The sequence below is a fragment of the Grampus griseus genome (genome assembly GCF_964374135.1).
Source record: "Grampus griseus genome assembly, chromosome: 14".
NCBI lineage: Eukaryota > Metazoa > Chordata > Mammalia > Artiodactyla > Delphinidae > Grampus > Grampus griseus.
In genome coordinates this window covers 65,771,987-65,792,735 of record NC_139008.1, presented here as the reverse complement: position 1 = coordinate 65,792,735, position 20,749 = coordinate 65,771,987, and the positions used below count along the sequence as shown (strand labels likewise).

Here is a 20,749-nt window from a genome sequence, read left to right as displayed (position 1 = left end):
TTTTTAATTTCCCTGTTTCTAATCTGAACTATGGGTGGCTGCAGGCTGGTGTGTGCTCAGGCCTCTAAACCCTCTATAGTGCCTTCCCAGGGAGCTCTGGAGTCACATGACCTAGGTTAGAATCCTAGTTCTTCCTAAGAACTAGATAAATTACATGGGCTCTCATCTCTAAAAGGAAGATAGGGACTTCCCTGATGGCCCAGTGGGTAAGACTCCACACTCCCAATGCAGGGGGCCCGGGTTCGATCCCTGGTCAGGGAACTAGATCCCGCATGCCACAACTGAGAGTCCACAAGCTGCAACCAAAAAGGTCCCGTGAGGTGCAACTAACACCCGGCACAGCCAAATAAATAAATAAATATTTTAAAAAATAATTAACAGGATATTAGAGTCACCCAGACTAGAGATATTGCTGATTTAGACTAGGTTATAGATCAGCACTGTCCTATGACTTTCTGCATGGTGGAAATGTTCTATATCTGTGCTCATACAGTGGCCACTAGCCACCTGTGGCCCCTGAGCACTCAGAATGTGGCTGGTGCAGCTGAGGAATTGAATTCTTAATTTCATGTCATTTTAATTAATTAAAATTTAAATAGCCTCCTGTAGTTAATTTCCAAAATATACAAACAAATCATACAACTCAATAACAAAGAAACAAACAACCCAATCAAAAAAATGGACAGAAGACCTAAATAGACATTTCTCCAAAGAAGACATACAGATGGCCAACAGGCACATGAAAAGATGCTCAATATTGCTAATTATTAGAGAAATGCAAATCAAAACCACAGTGAGGTATCACCTCACACTTGTCAGAACGGCCATCATTAAAAAGTCTACAAATAATAAATGCTGGAGAGGGTATAGCGAAAAGGCAATCTTCCTACACTGTTGGTGGGAGTGTAAATTGGTGCAGCCACTGTGAAAAACGGTATGAAGGTTCCTTTAAAAACTAAAAATAAGAGCTACTATATGATCCAGAGATCCCACTCCTGGGCATATACCCGGAAAAGAGAAAAACTCTAATTCGAAAAGATACATGCACCCCAATATTCATAGCAGCACTATTTACACTAGCCAAGACATGGAAACACCCCAAATGCCGATCAACAGACGATTGGTTTAAGAAGATGTGATATATACGGTGGAATATTACTCAGCCATAAAAATAAATGAAATATTGCCATTTGTGGCAACATGGATGGACCTAGAGAATATCATACTAAGTGAAGTAAGTCAGACAGAGAAAGACAAATATTGTATCACTTATATGTGGAATCTAAAAAATAATACAAATGAATCTATATACAAAATAAAAACAGACTCACAGACATAGAAAACAGACTTGTGGTTACCAAAGGGAAAAGGGAGGGGGTGGTGGGATAAATTAGGAGGGTGGGATTAACAGATACAAACTGCTATACATAAAATAGATGAGCAACAAGGATTTACAGTGTAACACAGGGAACAATATTCAATATCTTGTAATAACCTATAATGGAAAATAATCTGAAAGTATACAAATAATATGAATATATAACTGAATCACTTTGCTGTACACCTGAAACTAACATAGTATTATAAATCAACTATACTTCAATTTTTAAAAAATAGCCTACTGGGTAGATGGACCTAGAGTCTGTCATACAGAGTGAAGTAAATCAGAAAGAGAAAAACAAATATCGTATGCTAACACATATATATGGAATCTAAAAAAAAAAAAAAAGGTTCTAATGAACCTGGGGCAGGACAGGAATAAAGATGCAGATGTAGAGAATGGACTTGAGGACACGGGGAGGGGGAAGGGTAAGCTGGGACGAAGTGATAGAGTAGCATTGACATATATACACTACCAAATGTAAAATAGACAGCTAGTGCGAAGCAGCTGCATAGCACAGGGAGATCAGCTCAGTGCTTTGTGACCACCTAGAGGGATGGGATAGGGGTGGGAGGGAGACGCAAGAGGGAGGGGAAATGGGGATATATGTATACATATAGCTGATTCACTTTGTTATACAGCAGAAACTAACACAACATTGTAAAGCAATTATACTTCAATAAAGATGTTAAAAAAAAACGCATATACTAAAAAAAAAAGGAAAAAAATAGCCTCCTGTAGCTAGCGGCTACTATATTGGACAGCACAGGAAATTGGCTGTACCTTAAATATATTTAGGAGGAAGATAGAACTTGTGATGGTTGGGGGATAGGGAGTGAGAGAGAGTGGAATCAAGGACGATGCCCAGTTTTTTTATTGGGGAACTGGGAGAATGACACTACCATTTACTGACTTGGAGAAGAGCAGGCTCTGGGGAGATACCAAGAGTTCTGTTTCGTTTTGTTTTTAAATATTTATTTATTTATTTGGCTGTGCCGGGTCTTAGTTGCGGCATGTGGGATCTTCTTTGTGGTGTGTGGGATCTAGTTCCCTGACCAGGGATTGAAACTGGGCCCCCTGCATTGGGAGCATGGAGTCTTAACCACTGGACCACCAGGAAAATCCCAAGAGTTTTGTTTTGCACAACAGGAGTTTAAAATACTGTTGGAACATTCAACTAGAGATATCAAGTAGAAAGTAGGATATGTACATGGTTGCCATCATCACCTTTAGGTTCCAGCAATACCAGGCTGTTGACTGCTTAGAAGGGTGGGAGATCAGAAATGGGACCAAGAACTCCACACTGAGACTTTCCTTCTTCTTGTCTTGGTTATTGTTCCAATCAACCACAAAGCCAGCCAGTCCTTGTTTGAAACCCTGTGATCTGTGGCTCCTCCTTCCCCTCCTCCCTCTTCTCTCCAGGTATGGAGCTCAGGGGCGCTGTCCTTTGCAAAGCTAGAAACCCTCACCCCACCCGTTTTCTACTCTGGTAGCCACTCCTATGGCTCAGGCCTTTGTCATCTCATTGTGGACTAGAGCCGCAGTGCCCAGAGCTCCTGGCCTTCTCACCACTCCTGCTTTCCGCCTTCTAGCAGAGGGGTCTTTCTGACTGTAGGATTTCCCCCCTGGGAATCCTGTCTGGGTCTGCATCAAAAGTCTTAAGCCTGAACCAAGGCTTTGATCCTTCTTTACATTTCTAGAATTGCATCCAAAGGAAATCAGAAAGCCTCCACAAAGTTTGAAAATCCACAAGAAAGTTCCTCACGGCATTTATTATAAAAGCTAAAAGCATACTTCTCAACCATATCTTACATGACCTATCAGCAGTCTCCCTTGAAACACATTTACTTCCCGGATACCACATTCTGTGGTTGTTCTCCTACCACTCTGGTCACTCCTGAGTCTCCTTTGCTGGTTCTTTCTCATTGCCCTCATCTCTACACATTACAGTGCCCCAGAGCTCAGGCCTGAGACCTCTCTCTCTCTTTGCATACACCCTTGGTTCTCTCATGCAGCCTCATAGCTTTAAAGGGATCTGTATCCTGATGACTCCCAAAAGTATATATCCAACTCCAACTCTCCCCTGAATGCCAGACTCACAAATATAATTATCTACTTGACATCTCCACTTGAATGTCAAACAGACATCTCAAACTTACCATGCCCCAAACTGAAGTCAAGATATTCTCCCCGGGCTTCCCTGGTGGCGCAGTGGTTGAGAGTCCGCCTGCCGATGCAGGGGATATGGGTTCGTGCCCCGGTCCGGGAAGATCCCACATGCCGCGGAGAGGCTGGGCCCATGAGCCATGGCCTCTGAGCCTGCGCGTCCGGAGCCTGTGCTCCGCAACGGGAGAGGCCACAGCGGTGGGAGGCCCACGTACTAAAAAAAAAAAAAAAAGATATTCTCCCCAAAACTCCCTCCTCCATGGTTTCTCCCATCTCATTTAATGGCAATTCCCTCCCTTATTTGCTCAGGCCAGAAGCCTTGGAGCCATCCTCAATTCCTGTCTTTCAACTTCACATGTGGTCTATCAGCAACCTTCAGGCTGGATCTTACATTTATCCTGAATTCAATCATTGTTTTGCCATCTTTGCTGCCATCATCCTGGTACAAGCCACTATCCTGTTTCATCCCATTGACAGCAATGGCCTATTAGCAGGTCTCCCTGCTTCTTCTACCTCGGGTCCCACTTCAGCTCTTCTCCATACTGCAGGGCAAAGCCCTCCAACGCCTCCCATTTCACTCAGAAAAATACACCAAATTCCCTTTTCCGTCTTTCGCATTATGTGAGTGGTTTAATGTCTACACTCTTGCTGCTCACTCTGCTCCAGCCTGTTTGTTGTCCCTCTATCAGGCCAGCCCCATACGCCTCAACTTCAGTGCCTGCGCACTGGCCGCTCCCTCTGCCAGGAAGGCTCTTCCACCCAACATTCCCTTGGATGGCTCCATTCCCTCACCTCCGTATGTCTGGTCAAAAGTCACGTGGCCACATTTCACACTCACATCTCATATTCCCCTTCTTTTATTTTTTCGTAGCACTTTCACCATCTGCCCTTTTACATATTTTAAGGGTTGTCTGTTTTCCCTACTATAGTGTAAATTTCAAGGGGGAGGAAATTTTCGCGCCCCTTCACTGCTGCATTCCCCAGTGATTATGTGGCACACAGTAGGTGCTCAATTAATAAGGGGTAAATGAGCGAACGAATGAAAGATTGTAAGGAGCCTCAGTGTCTTAACAGTGGGGGGTATGCGGGAATGGAGAAATACGCATGCTCAGGGAATCCTGAAAAATTACCGTTTGTTAGGGCAAGCCAAGAGGGCGTCCGGACCTCACGTGACACCTCCCTCGTCCTTCCCCCTGCCGGAACGTTTCAGTCCCGGAACCTTGGCTCGCGGGTCCCGCGCGCTGGCACTTCCGGTACCTCTCTTCTCTAGCCAGCAAACAGAAGTGCCAAGTCAGTTCCGGCAGAGAGCGCGGTGAGAAGCGGATCGCGGCCTTCTAGCCCGGGGCCCTCCAGGCCCTCCGGCCTCTGGTCGGCAGGTGAACTGGGGGGCCCCCGGGACAAGCTCAGGCTGTGTCTTACCGAACCCCAGAGCCCTCGCCGCAGCCGCCCACTGGCAGGGCCCGAGCCTGGAAGCAGCAGCGAACTGCTCCCCCACCCCCACCTCCGCGACCTAATGGCGGCGGCCCCTCGGAGCCCAGATCCCGCCCACCGCCGGGTCTCTTGACCCCACGCTGCAGGGGTTAGGCGAAGCCTCCGGCAGGCCACCGAGGACGTGGCGCCTTTGGGCGTCGGGCGTGGCAGGGCGAGAAGAATGGCGGCCACTGGAACGCTGCGGAGGGCCGTTAGAGCCTCGAGGGCCCGGGAAGGGGGCTCTACGTGGACGCCAGCTCAGCCACCCTTAGGCCTTGGAGCCCGCGCGGATCCGGGACCTGAGGTGACCTCTCTGCCCCAGTTGGACGAGACCTCACCTCGTCCGGACAACGACGGACAAAGGCCTTAACGGGCCTGGAAGGTGAGCGGAGCCCCGGTCGACGACGGGTGGAACGTTAGCGGGTCATCGGGCGGTTGGTCGTCGTTCTACCAAGACCTCGATGTCGGAAGATAGAAATGGTAGAATAACGTACCACTTGCGGCCAATAGGAAGTGCCCGCCACCCTTTGGGAAGATTTACTGGCCGTTTATAGAAGGCCTGTGTATATAATATGAAAAAGCTGCTCTCAACTTTCCCCCCAACCTTTCGAAAGAAGACTTTTCGCTACATATAGGCCTTCTAGATGTGAAGAGGTTGCCGACGTATGATAGAGTTAAAGTCACATGTCTTGTAAATGCCCATTTGTTTCTTTAAAAAAACCGTAGAAAAGAAATGTCTTCTGGAAATGACTTTTCGAAATGGAGTTGTTTGACCACCTCTAGAGGCGACATCAGGAGCCACAGAGGTCCATGTTTGTTCAGTGGGTTAGAGGACATGGAATGGAAGACGTTGAGGAGGAAGAAAAGAAGGTTCTGTGCCAGACTGGTCACAGTTAGAAGACGTTTGCATATTAGAACCATTGTTTTGTGTGTGCATTTTACTCCTTACTACTGTATGTGTAGTTGACAATAAGTACTTTTTTGATATATTTAGTCTTTCTAGATCTTCTAAAGTGCCTGATATTTGTTCAGAGTAGAGGTAGTAAAAAAACATTTTGTAAATACCTTTTTGTTAAAATTCGTATGAAATGTTGTTGGGGGGGGGAGGGGTGGCCAAACCACCTTTTTGAACAGTACGCAGTATGCACTGTGTTTGTTTGTGCACTGGTTCAAGGTCGCGGGGAGGAGAAGGAAGTGCAAAGAGCTCTGTGCCAGTGTGTTTATAGTGAGGCAAGATTAACCATTGTCTTTTTTATGTTCCCGCATTTTGTTTCACTTTGCTGTGTATATAGTGTATATAATGGACAAATGAGTCCTAATTTACAACATCTAGTCTTTCTAGATGTTAAAGAGGTTGCCAGTGTATGACAAAAATAGAGTTAGTAAATAATACATTTTGTACATTTTGTGTTAAAATTTCTAGGAAAGATTGTCTTCTGAAAATTTGAGCGTGATAGCCCTCTGGGTTGGTGGAGGGGAGAGAGAGAGAAGGGGGTTGGTCTTAGAATGGCTAGAATGCTGGTATTTTGAAGACAGTTTCAGATTATAACTGTTACATGTCTGCAGTTCATTCAGTACTGCTCTGTATATAGTGGACAAATTAAGTCCTTATTTGAAACATCTAGTCCATCTAGATGTTTAGAAGTGCCCAACGTATGTTAAATGTAGATGTAGTAAAATATCACTTTGTAAATAACTTTTTGCTAAAATTCACAGGAAGTACTGTCTTTGGGAATGTTAAATGTCAAACCACCTCTCTGAGCAGTATACTATTGCCTACACTTGTTCAGTGGTTTGGAGGAGGGAGGGAAAGAATTGCAAAAGGTAATATGCTAGTGTGTTCATACCTGGACATTTTCAGACAAAACCATTTTTTGTATGTTCATTTTGTTTTGCTGTGTATATAGTGTATATAATGGACAAATTGAGTCCTAGTTTTGCAACATCTAGTCTCTAGACGTTAAAGGGGTTGCCAGTGTATGACAAAGTAGTAAAATTAGCACATTTTGTATACTTTATTGAAATTCATAGGAAAGCTTGTCCTCTGTAAATGACTTTTGGATATGAATTTGTTCAACCACCTCTAAGCATTACATATGCATGTACTTGTCCACTGGATTGGTGGTGGAGAGAAGGAAGTGAGGGAGGAAATGGTTCAGGCCAAAATGGTCATATTTAGAAGATACCTCAGATTATAACCATTGTTACATGTGTGCAATTTTATTTAACAGTGCTGTGTACATAGTGGACAAGTAAGTTCTTATATGAAATATCTATTCTTTCTAGATGTTTAGAAGTGCTTGATGTATTTAAAAGTAGTTTTAGTAGAATAATGCTTCTTGTAAATAGCTTTTAAAAACTGGGGAAATACTGTCTTTGGAAATGGAATTGTTAAACCTCCTCTCTGAACAGTGTACTCTGTGCTTGTTCATTGGATTTAGGGAGGTGGGAGGGAAGATTGCAAAAGATGTTTTGCTAGCAGGTACTAGAACATTTCAACTTATCCATTGCTCTATATGTTACATGCATTTTGTTTAACTTTACTGTATATATTTTGTATATACTGGACCAATGGGTCCCCATTTTATAATATCTAGTCTCTAGATATTAAAGAGGTTGCCAATGTATGACAAAAGTAGAGTTAGTAAACTAACACATTTTGTACACTTTGTGTTAAAATTCATTGAAAAGCCGTCTTCTGAAAAGGGCCTTTGGAAGTGAAATTGTAAATCACATCTAAGTGACACCTGCGCCTGACACCTGTGCCTGTACTTGCCCAATGTTGGATGGATGGCAGAAAGGAGGTACTGGGAGAAATGAAGTGTTCTAGATTAGAATGTCCCTATGTAGAAGACACTTTCAGATCTAACCATTGTTACATGTGTGTAGTTTATTCAACACTACTGTGTATATAGTGGACAAACTTTAGTCCTTATTTGAAACATCTAGTCTTTCTAGATGTTTAGAAGTGCACAAAGTATGTTAAAGGTAGAGGTAGTGAAGTAACATATTTTGTAGATATATCCTTTTGTTAAAATTCATATGAAATACTGTCTTTTAGAAATGGAGTGATCAAAATGATCAAACCACCTCTCTGAGCAGTACACATTATTTTATTTGTGCTGGTTCAGGGAGAAAGAAGAAAGTGTAAAGGGCTTTATACCAAGACTAACCATTGTCTGGTGTGTCTCTGCATTTTGTTTTACTTGGCTGTGTACATAGTGTACATAAAGGACAGAGGGTCCAAATTTACAACATCTAGTCTTCCTAGGTGTTAAAGAGGTTGCCAGTGTATGACAAAAATAGCCGATAAATACATTGTGTACACTTTGTGTTAAAATTCATAGGAAAGACTTCTGAAAACAACTGGAGGAAGTAAAATTGTTAAAATCCCCTCTAAGCATTACAGATGCTTATTCTTGTCCACCGGGTTGATAGAGATGAGAAGGGGAAGCTTCTAGGCCAGAGTGTTCCTGTTTAGGAGACACTTTGTGACTATAGCCTTTGTGTGCAGTTTCTTCAGTGCTACTACGTGTATACATAGTGGACAAACTTAAATCTGTATTTGAAACATCTAATCTTTCTAGATGTGTAAAAGTACACAACATATGCTGAAAATAGAGAGTTAAAAGTAACACCTTTTAAAGTATTTTTTTTTCTGTTAATTCATAGGAATGGTTGTATTGGGGGAGTGGAAATTGTTAAACTTGAGTCTTGGAGCGTAAGCTGACTATTCACTGGGTGGTGGGGAGGCGGGGAGCAGACAGGGAAGGAAGTACAGAGAAGGGATCTGTGCCCATGAGTCTTTAGACAAGTTCAGATTGTCTAACCATTGTTCTATTTGTGTGTTTCAGTTAATATTGCTGTGTATTAAAGAATAAGCAAGTCCTAATGCCCAAAGTATATTAAAAGTAGAGGTAGTAAAATAACCCCTTAATAAATGCCCTTTTGTTGGTTTTTAGGAAGGGCTGTGTCTTCTGGGAGCGTCTATGTTAATCCACCTCTTGGAGCTAGATATAGTCCTGTACTTAGTTGCTGATATGCTGGAGGATGGGTGAGAGGAAGGGTGAAGGGAAGGGCTCTTAGCTAATATCTCCATATCTAGAAGACAGTTTTAGGTTATAACCATAGGTCTAAATGTGCATTTTTGTAAAGTACCAATGCTTACTATGGACAAGGTTCATTCATTATTTTGCAACATCTAGGCTTTTTAGGAGTCCTGAGGTGACAATGTATGATAAAAAGTAGAGCTAGTGAATTAACCAATTTGTAAATATCTTTGTTATAATTGGTAAAAAAAGTAGCATCTTGGACATGGAATTGTTAAACCATCTGAGAAATGTACACCAGGACTTGTTCATTAGGTTGGCAGCAGAGGGGCAGAAGGAAGTATAAAAGGGAGGGAAGTATGTGGATGTATTCCTTTTTATATTTTGATGATAACCATTGATGTGTGTGCATCTCTTAGCTGTACTATAGGAATACATTGTTAAGTAATTCAGTGGAAATATACCTCCTTGCTAATACTTTAATAGTTTAGATCAGATAATGAATCCTCTTAAAAGCATTATACTTTGGGTACTCTGTTGCTTTATGTCTCATTTTTAATTGAACGTTAAGGGAATGTAGTATTTTAATCATAACTCTGCCAATATCTTTATCTAGAGGCCTGTTGCCATTTTTGTCTTTTCTGAAGTTTTTGTCGCCAAGAAAGGATTACATTTTTTTCCTTCCAGATTGAGTTGGTGTAGTGTATTTTTGGTTATCAAAATACTCATAGCTTTGGGACTTTGAAATGGTAAATATTCATGATGTGTGAAAAAGCATGATACATAACTGTATGATCTTAATTACATAAAAATGAATGCTTAGTTGTGTTTAAATACACAAACGAGACCTAGAAGGACACATCACATCAAATGGTAAATTGCTTGTGATGATAAATGACTGTTTTTTGCTTCTTGTGTTCTTTGGTTTCCTATTATGCACATGTTAACTTTTAAGAAATAAATGTTATTTTGAAAACCTTAATGAAGTCTCCATAGAAGCATAGTGTCCACACCCTTCATGCCTGGGCTCTGAGGTATCTGAAGTGTCATGTCTTACGATGCCTTCCGTTGCTTAGACATTAGCCCCGCTACACCCAGCGATGTGCCTTGCTGTTCTAGGTAACTAGTTCTGCGCTTCGGTGATTCCAGCTTTACTTAAGCTATTCCTTCTGCCCATAGCGCCCTTCCCACGTTTTTCTTTTTTTTTTTTTATCGATTTATTTTATATATTTATTTCTGGCTGCATTGGGTCTTTGTTGTTGCACGCAGGCTTTCTCTAGTTGGCGGCGAGCGGGGGCTGCTCTTCATTGTGGTGCGCGGGCTTCTCTTGCGGAGCACGGGCTCTGGGCGTGCGGGCTCAGTAGTTGTGGCTCGCAGGTTCTAAAGCACAGGCTCAGTAGTTGTGGCGCATGGGCTTAGTTGCTCCACGGCACGTGGGATCTTCCTGGACCGGGGCTCGAACCCGTGTCCCCTGCATTGGCAGGCGATTCTTAACCACTGTGCCACCAGGGAAGCCCCCCTTTCCAATTTTTTCATCTAGCAAAATCATTCTTTGTTGCCCTCTCAAATTTTGTATACAGCCTTGCCTACAAGAACCTGACACTCCAGAACCAAATGTCAGAAGTTAGGCCCTTTCCCTTGCAGCCCCTACTTATGCCTCTTGTATCGACATATGGAACCCACTTGTACTGTCATTGTTACCTGAAACTACTGGATTGAGCTCTGGCTTAAATCATCTTACCGCAGGGTGCAGCACAATGCCTGACACATAGTAGGTGCGTAGGAAATGTCCGTTGAATACAAAAGAGCCAAAAGCTCAGCTTTTCAGACAGTTGTATGGCGTAGCTGCTGCCGTCATCAGTTGAATAGTCGGGTTCCCAGGCTGGCGGTTCCTATCAGCTGACCAAACCAGAGGGTGAAGGTTGGATGCAGCACCACCCACCCCAATCAGGCATCACATATTCTCTAATGGAATACCAGAGGGTTTCTTACACCCAGCTTTGAGAGTGAAGCTCAAGAGACACTGGCCTCGAAATGTGGGGAGGTGGCATTTCTGGTGCTTCCCTGGGTGCTCTCTGTATAATATGGGTGGGCTGGGAGCCAGTGAGGGCAGGTAGAGGAGGCCCTTCCCATTGCCATCTTCTTCTGTTGATGCCCCTATGAGACAGGTGTTAGCTGACGGAGATGGGCTTCAGGGAGGCACATATGCCTGGAACCCCTGGCCTGGAATGGGAGAACCAGGTGCATTTGGACAGCTCATTCCCAGGCTAGGACTAGTCTGCAACCCCAATCCACCAGAGCTGGAGATAAAAGCTGAAGCTCTCTGTAATTAAAGGTGGAGTCACCCATAAAGGTCTGGGGGGTGGGGGGAAGGTAGGCTCATGAAGAGTTAAAGAGAAAAGGTTAGCTCTCAGAAAGGCAGTCTTGGACCCCCAGGCAAAACTAACCCTCAGTGGACAGAAGAGGAAAGTGAAGTCCAGAGAGGGGACAGGCCCCACCGGGGTCACACCTCATAAATAACATGTATTGCCAGGGAAAGAGCACTGGAAGGGAGTCAGAGGCCTCAGCTCACGTCTGAGCTGTCTCACGAGCTAGGGAACATTGGCCACCTGATCCCCTCTGAGCCTCAGTCCCCCCCTCTGTAAATGAGGGGTTTGTTCTGGCTGGTTGATGAGGTACGCCTCTCCAGATCACATGCTGGGCTTTTCAAAGCCACAGAGTTCAGCAGCAGAGCCTGGGCCAGAAGCTTCTAAATCCCATTCTCTATTAAAAGGAAGCAGGGGCCCTGGAGAAATGGTTAATTCCAGGGCTGCAACAGGAAAGTACGAGATCATCCTGGAATATCCCGTGGCAGCAGAAAACAAGAAAGTGCCTCAGAGAATGATAGGAACATGTCAGAAGGACCCCAGAAGCCAGCTTGAAGTGGCTTCCATCGGCCTAATCTGTGGCAGTTTGTGCATCAAAATAGGAAATGATAAGAACAAATACACTGAATAAAATAGGAAGCCATGAGTCCAATGCTGATATAAGTAAATGAATAAACGGAAAGTATGATAAGGAAGGGAATATTTACATAGTTCCAAAGCACCTCCTCACAAAATACCTATTAAAAGGGAATAAGACATGCTCAACAGAGTGAAATGGCAACCTATGGAATGGGAGAAAATACTTGCAAATCATATATCTTGTTACATCTAGAATATATAAAAAACTGACAACAAAAAAATCCAATTAAATTGACGACCTGAATAGACATTCTTCCAAAGATGACATACAGATGGCCATCAAGCATATGAAAAGATGCTCAACCTCACTAATAATTAGAGAAATGCAAATCAAAACCACAATGAGATGTCAACTCATACCCATTAGGATGGCTACTAACAAGAACAGAACGACAAGTGTCGACAAGGATCTGGAGAAATTGCAACCCTTGTTCACTGTTGGTGGGATTGTAAAATGGTGCAACTGCTATGGAAAACAGGATGACAGTTTCTCAAAAAAATCAAAACTAGAACCACCATATGACCCAGCAGTCCCACTTCTGGATATACATCCAAGAAATTTGAAAACAGGTCTGAAAGAGATGTTTGCATATCCATGTTCATAGCAGCACTATCACAAAAGCCAAGAGGTGGAACCCAAATTTCCATCAACAGATGAATGGATAAACAAAATGTGGTATATACATGCCATGGAATATTATTTAGCCTTAAAAAAGCAAGAAATCCTGACACATGCTACAACTGGGATGAACCTTGAGGACATTGTGCTAAGTGAAATAAGCCAGGCACAAAAAGACAAAGACTGTATGATTCTGCTTATATGAGGTGTCAAAAGTTGTCAAGTTCATAGAGACAGAAAGTAGAAGGGTGCTTACCAGGGGCTGGGGGGAGGGGGAAAGGGGAGTTGTTTAGTGGGTACAGAGTTTCAGATTTGCAAGACGAAAAAGTTCTGGAGATCTCTCTCACAATGTGAATATACTCAACACTCTTGAACTATACACGTAGAAATGGTTAAGATGGTAAATTTCATGTTATGTGGGGTTTTTTTTTAACAGCATACATACATTTTAAAATGAAAAGGAAATAAACGACGAGTAACTTTACAGTGGAGACACCATTTTCATCCAATAATAAGTTACCACCAGTAATGGGACAAATTGAAATCTTGCACCACCTGATAACATCCAATGGGAAGAACACAGCATCACTTCTGGGATTTCCTGCCGAAGATGCATAACCTAAATCAAACCATGAGAAAACATCAAACAGGCCCTTTCTTGTAGAAAGAACACTCTACAAAATAACTGGTCTATAATCTTCAAAAGTATCAAGGTCATGAATGTCAAAGAAAGGTTGAGAACTATATCCGATAGAAGGAAACCAAAGAGGCATGCCAACTAAGTGTACTGCACGATCGTGAACTGGATCCTTTGCTATAAAGGATGTTATTGGGACAACTGGCAACATGTGGATGGGCCCTGAGGATTCGATGGCTGTAATGTGTCAGTGATAATTTCCTGATTTTGATGGTTGTGGTTACATAAGAGAATGTCCTTGTTTGAGGAAATAAACACTAAATTATTTGGATGTGCTGATGCATCCGGTCCCAACTTACTCTCAAATGGCTTTTTTGTATTGTAACTGCAACTTTTCTGTGAGATGATTTCAAAATTTATAAAATTAAACAAAAAAGAAATGTCCATGATACTCTAAGTAAAAAATCTAAAATGTATAACACTGTGCTGTCCATTATGGTGGCCACTACCTACCTATAGCTATTTAAATTACTTAAAATTAAAAATTCAGTCTTCAGTCACATTAGCCACATTTCAAGTGCCCAGTAGCCATATATGGCTGGTGGACATGTATGATAGAACATTGTCATCATTGCAGAAAATTCTATTGGACAGAGCTGGTATAGCTTCTTCCTTTTTTTTTGGTTAAAATAATAAATAAGGAAATGGGTATGAGTATGTGAACTTTGAGAAGGTTACGTACCAAACTGTTAGTCAAGTTATCCTTGGGAGATGAGATTAGATGGGTGAAATAGTAGAAATGTTTCAGTTCTCATTATATACATTTTAAAATTGGGGATTATGAAAAAAATTTTTAGAATTTTTCTAATATTTATATAGATAAATATCTACCTACCTACCTACTACCTGTCTGTCTATATTTTTAAAGCATGTTTTAGGAATTACTTGATGCCAGTGAAGTTTGCAGAGCACAGGCTCCAGACGCGTAGGCTCAGCGGCCATGGCTCACGGGCCCAGCCACTCCGCGGCATGTGGGATCTTCCCAGACCGGGCCACGAACCCGTGTCCCCTGCATCCGCAGGCAGACTCCCAACCACTGCGCCACCAGGGAAGCCCGCCAGTGAAGTTTTAAATGACCTTTCTTGTGATGAAGACCTATGAAAAGGGAATTTAAATTTCACGGCGCTACCAATAACGCTTGAAGAGGCAAATAGCTCATGGGTGCCTCCTGCTTCACCACGCAAAACAGGATCTTGCTGACTTCACTTGACATAACCCAAGAGTCCCAAACAAAGGGTCAGGCTCTAACTGCAATAGGACAGACTGCCATTAAACAGGAGGAAGAACTTTCTGACAGTATCAACATGAAACCTTAAGGACAAGGGATCATGGAAGACAGGATGTTTAAGAAGAGAAACAAACTGAGGTTTGGAGCCAAACAGGCCCAGGTTTGAATTCTGGCTCTTCTACCAAACCAGCAGTGTGAAAATGGGGATAATACTAACCTTGCATGAGTGTGCATGAAGTGCCAGGTGGTGTTACAACTGCTTTACGTGTGTTCTCACATCATCCTTAAATCCTTTTTTTTTTTTAACTGCTAAAAACCACACTCCTGATATTCACCCCTAAATGTACTTCTCCTACAGTCTTCTCTGTCTCAGGGAATGGCTACTCCATCCTTCCACTTGCTCAAACCAAAATCTTTGGAGTTATCCTTAGTTCCTCTTTCTCATTCCTAACATTCAGTCCTTTAGCAAACCCTGATCGATTCTACCATCGAAATATGTCCACGATCAGCCCCATCGAGACACCACCACAATCAATATGGTGATCTGAGCCACCGTAATCTCCTACTTGGATTATGGCACTGGCTTCCCAACTGTCCCCCACCCCCATCTCCCCATGCCACCCTCATGCTTAAACCCCAAGTCTGTAGCCAGATCATATCACTCCTCTGCTAAGAACTTTCCAGAGGCTCCCTTCACATGATCATGAGCTGGCCTCCAGTCCCTCTCTGCCCTTGCCCTCTTTCAATTTCTCTCTCCTTTGACTCCATTCCAGCCACACCAGCCTTCTTGCTGTTATGCTTGAATGTGCTCTCTCTCTGCCTGGAACACTCTTGCCCCGATATCTGCATGGCTCATCCCCTCACTTCCTGTACTCATCAATATCACGGTCTTAGAGAAGCCTTCCCTGACTATCCTTTACAACGTAGTAACCTCTAACCCACCTCCATCCCCCAGATTCCCTGATTTTTCTTGTGTTCTTTAACCACTGACCCGGAATGTAAGCTCCTTGATGCCAAGGACTTTGGTTCGGTTTGGTGCTGTATCTCTAAAACCTGACCAGCTCTCTCTTCCTACAGCATGTCTGCTAATTGGAGATATACCGGTTGAAGTCATCTAGATTTTAGTTCAGTCCTTCCAGTTCCCATATGCTTCCCTATCTAATGGAGATGCCAGGAGCCTGGCAGCTAAGGGACAGAAGACAAGCACTGGCATAAAGGGAGGAGGAGGAGATAGGCAGCCAGCAGGTCCAGGGCTCTCCTCTCAAAAAGGCAGAGGACCGCATGAGCTGGTAATCATCGAAGCTGATAAGTTGTGTATGATAATAGAGCAATGTGCAAATGCAGAATGATTCACCGGTGAGAGCATTTTACATGTGCAAATCCCCCAGCTGCTGTGATCTGTTAAACTGAGAAATGTTCATATGTGGGACTCTTCTATTTCAACTCTGTGGGCAGGGCTGGCCTCCAGGTCGGTCTGCAAGTCTCACAGACCTACTGTCTGTATCATTTTGTCCCTGGGTCCCCTTTTTTCTCCTACCCCAGGTTTTTGCTTTCTGAGAGTCAGACTCTGAATTTAGTGTTTTATATGGACTATTTAAGTTAATCTTCATGACTTTATGAAACAGATGCTTTTATTATTCCCATGTTACAGATGGGGAAACTGAGGCAAAGAGCAGTTGCTTGCCTGCTGTGACGCAGCTGGTCGGAAGCAGAGCAGCCTAAATCCAGAACTCCTGCTCGTTATCCTGCTCCTTCTGCCCTGTGATGTCGGTGAGATCAGACAGAAGGACGGGAGAAGGTCTGGCTTTATGGGGAAGAGGCTTCCAGAAGAGCAATGAGCAATTCCTCTCCATCTCCACACAAAACAAGAAAAACTCTTGCACAGTAGCATGAGTTTTAAGTTATGACCGGAAGAAGGACTTTCTGACAGTATCTTTCAAGATAAAAACCTGCTCTCAGGAAAAGATATGGTCTCAGTTTCTAACCATTAAAATCATAGATGGTCAGTGTTGTTAAGACTTAAAGACCATGAGTCCATCTCCTTCCATGTGATAAACGTGATAAGGGAGCAAAGGGGGAACAGCCCTCACCGGCAGCCAACCATTCTAGATACTAACTTTGTGGTGCCAGAAGGGACCCGAGGCCAAGAAGTCCAGAGCCAAGTAGAAACAGGCCCCTAATTTAAAGTACGCTGGGAGAAGGTAGCTCGCAGTAAAATAGGTAGGAGGCACTTTTTTTTTTTTTTGCAGTACGCGGGCCTCTCACTGTTGTGGCCTCTCCCGTTGTGGAGCACAGGCTCCGGACGCGCATGCTTAGCGGCCATGGCTCACTGGGCCCAGCCGCTCCGCGACAAGTGGGATCTACCCAGACCGGCGTACGAACCCGTAGTCCCCTGAATCGGCAGGCGGACTCTCAACCACTGCGCCACCAGGGAAGCCCAGGAGGCCCATTTGAAAGAAGGGAGTGAAGACAAACTTCCCTACCCTCCTTGGGTGAGAAAAAATTTTGTTACTCTCCTCAGGGACTGAGCAGATTCTTCCTTTCAAATAAGGAAATACTATGTTTCTTTTTTTGCCTTGGCTGTCAGAGAGCTCAAAGCTAGATTTTACAATCATCAGGGCTAATGCTCATATTGATACAAATCTATATTGACTTCTTCCATTTTCTTCTTCATTTTAATTGTCATTTCTAGTGAAATAGCATTTCCCCCCTTTTGCCCTGGATATCAGGGAGCTTCTCACCAGATTTTAAAATAAATTATTACCTAATTACAAAGTCAATTATAAAGTCAATTAGAGTTGTAATTTTTATTTTGAAATGATTTCACACTAAAATTGCAAGAATAGTGCAGCCAGTGTGGAAAACAGTATGGCAGTTCCTCAAAATATTAAAAATGGAATTACCATATGATCCAGCAATTCCACTTCTGAGTATCTACCAAAAGAATTGAAAGCAGGGTCTCAAAGATATTTGTACATCCATGTTCATAGCAGCATTATTCACAATAGCCAAAAGATGGAAGCAACCTAAATGTCCATCAGCAGATGAAGGGATAAACAAAGTGTGCTATGTATTGTACATACAATGGAATTTTATTTAGCCTTAAAAAGAAGGAAATTCTGAAGAAAAAAAAAAGGAAATTCTGATGCATGCTACAACATGGATGATTCTTGAGAACATTATTCTAAATAAGACATCTACAAAAAGACAAATATTGTATAATTCCACTTATTTAAGGTATGTAAAGTAGTCAGATTCATAGACAAAGTAGAACAGTGGTTGCCAAGAGCTGGCAGAGGGGAGAGGGGAGTGGGGAGTCACTGTTTAATGGGTACACGGGTTCACTTTGATAAGATGACGAGATCTGGAGATGGCTGTGGTGATGGTTGAACAACAGTGTGAATGTACTTAATGCCACTGAACTTAAAAACATTTAAAAATGGCTGCGAGGGTAAGTTTTGTGTGTATTATACAATTTAAAATAATTTTTTAAAAGTTACAAGAATGAAGGATGAACTAAGGTATCTACCATCATTATTTTTGTAATCTGGTCAGTTAATAAACAGTGACTGCTTTCAAATTGGAAAAAAAAAAAAAATTGCAAGAATGGTTCAAAGAACTCCTAAGTACCCTTCACCCAGATTCGCCAGTTGTTAGCATTTTGCTATATATGCTTTGCTCTTCTAAATATACACACAATATATTTCTAAATCATTTGAAAGTAAGTTGAAGAAACCATCTCCTTTAACAGCCAAGGACCTCAGTGTGTATTTCCTAAGGACAAGGAGATTCTCTTACATAACCACAGTAAAATTACCAACATCAGGACATTTAGCATTAATACAGTACTATTATCTCATCTGTTGTTCATTTTCACACTTCACCAAGGGTCTCCATAATCCATTTTCTTCTTGATTCTGATTTTCTGTTGGGGTTGGAGGGAGGCTGAAGTACACCTACCAGACCCTGCCAATTTTACCAATGACGGTAGTGAAGCTCCAGAAAGGGAAGGAGCCTGGCTGAAAGACACAGCTTTTGTCCAGAAGTGCCGCCCTCCCAATAGCCCCAGGCTCTGTCCCCAGGGCTAAAGCCCACAGCCTTTAGAAGCCATGAAAAACCCTCTTTCCAGCTTTGGTGCTGCTTCTCAGCCACCTAGAAATTACTCGTCTTCATTGTCAGCTCTGAACCTGTGACTACAAATTCTGCAACTCGGCACCCTTGTGGTTAAACCCCTTAAATCCCCAAATGACAGAAAAGCATCATGGCAAAATAGCCTCTAGTGAGTGCGATGGAGGTTGCGAAGTTACCCATCTCACCCCTTAGACCTTCTGTAACAGGAAGGTAAGATTTTTCCATGAGTTATATAAAAGGAATAGAGGATTTAAAGAACGCTTTTTGCTTCCAACCCCAAGGAGGGATCTTAAACACTTCCTATAACAAATGCTGGCAATATCTCCTGTGTTTCTCAAATGGGTTTTTTCATTTTCCCCAAACAGTGGAAGCTATCAGTACTGGGGGCTGTATTTTTGGCTTCAGTGGCCTGGGTGTGCCTCTCCAATATGACTAGGCTTATTTACATATGGAAAATCATCCAGGAGGGTGAATATATTCTCTCCAGCACAGTTCCAGGGTTGTGTGTGCAGAATTTGTTTTGAAAACAGGTGGCTCACTTGGGATAGCTGAGTGAGGATGGTGTCACAGTGCACACGCTGAGACGCTTCCTGCATGGGAGGGTGCTGGGGTGCAGTGAAAGCCCTCGGATTTCCTGGAGCAACCACCTGGTAGCGAGTGAGCTTAGACAAGGCCTTTGCCTCTCTGGGCCTCAGGCTCCTCATCTGTCAGATGGGGACAATGCCACCTGGTTAGTTGCCAGGAAGTATTTTCAGGATAAGTGATAGCCTCTATAGAGTGCCTCACACAATGTGGGCACACAGGGAGCACTCCGTACGTGAGCCGGGCCCTACTCCCTTGAGACAGGTCACTATGGGCTTCCTGACCCTTGGATCTGTGCCAGGTGGGCAGTAAGAACCTCTGTAGCACTAAACATATGTTTATTAGTTACACTTGTGTCAAGGGGTGTCATACTAGTTCCTTCTGAATGAACTCTTCTCCCAAATAAATCCTGATGTGACCTCCTCCCTGCCTGATTCTGATCCGCTGCTGTTTGTTGCAGAGTGTATGCGGAAGGGGAGGGATTCTGAAGCTCACAGCCCGGAGGCTGGGAGGTTCTCACACATCCCTCCCCACACTGTCCCACTCATTCTTCCTCCGAATAGCACCCTTGCCCACAGTGCATGTTAATGCTTTGGTGACCTGCCTCTGCTCTCTCCCTCCACCGCTGCCTCTTAATGTTGACATTAACCATTTCACTTAGAGTGTGGGGTTCGGGTGAGATGACAGCCAGCACCCTCCTATCCCAAATCTCTCGGAGATGATCTTTATCATTGATTATGAAAGCTTAGCCTTCCAAAACCTTGGCTTCCTATTCCACTGAAGGGGGAAGAGAGTCTCTGGATGGCCAAATTGACCTTGATCAAAAAGGTACTAATAGGACTTCCCTGATGGTGCAGTGGTTAAGAATCCGCCTGCCAATGCAGGGGACACAGGTTCGAGCCCTGGTCCGGGAAGATCCCACATGCCGCGGAGCAACTAAGCCTGTGCACCACAACTACTGAGCCTGCGCTCTAGAGCCCGTGAACCACAACTAATGAGTCCATGCGCCACAATTACTGGAGCCCACGCGCCTAGATAGCATGCTTCGCAACAAGAGAAGCCACCGCAATGAGAAGCCTGCACACCGCAACGAAGAGTAGCCCCCGCTTGCCACATCTAGAGAAAGCCCGCGCGCAGCAATGAAGACCCAATGCAGCCAAAAATAAAATAAATAAATTTTTTAAAAAAAGGTACTAATACCATCTAACGTGTATTGAGCACGTACTATGTACCAGGGACTTTACACATGTCACCGAACATAACTAGGGCCTCATGCTGCCCACTGTCTGCTTGGTAACTGAACTCAAAGAAACAGCATTATTGCATAAAATCATAAATAAGAGCTATCCCCCCCCCCAAAAAAAGGAGCTATTCAAATGTTTACTTGGTTTCTCAAGAAAATGCCAAAGGAAAAACACATT

General features: G+C 43.3%; 1 protein-coding gene across 1 annotated transcript in view; it reads right to left on the bottom strand.

The window, feature by feature from the left end:
* Window positions 1-13,181: 13,181 nt before the first annotated feature.
* Window positions 13,182-20,749, bottom strand: part of CNBD2 (cyclic nucleotide binding domain containing 2) — a gene marked incomplete at its 3' end in the record, with an annotated part of 72,819 nt that continues 65,251 nt past the window's right edge. Inside the window, exon 13 of the mRNA XM_082670647.1 lies at window positions 13,182-13,309. Coding sequence (XP_082526773.1) covers window positions 13,276-13,309 — 34 coding nt within the window. The remainder of the gene's footprint in view (window positions 13,310-20,749) is intronic.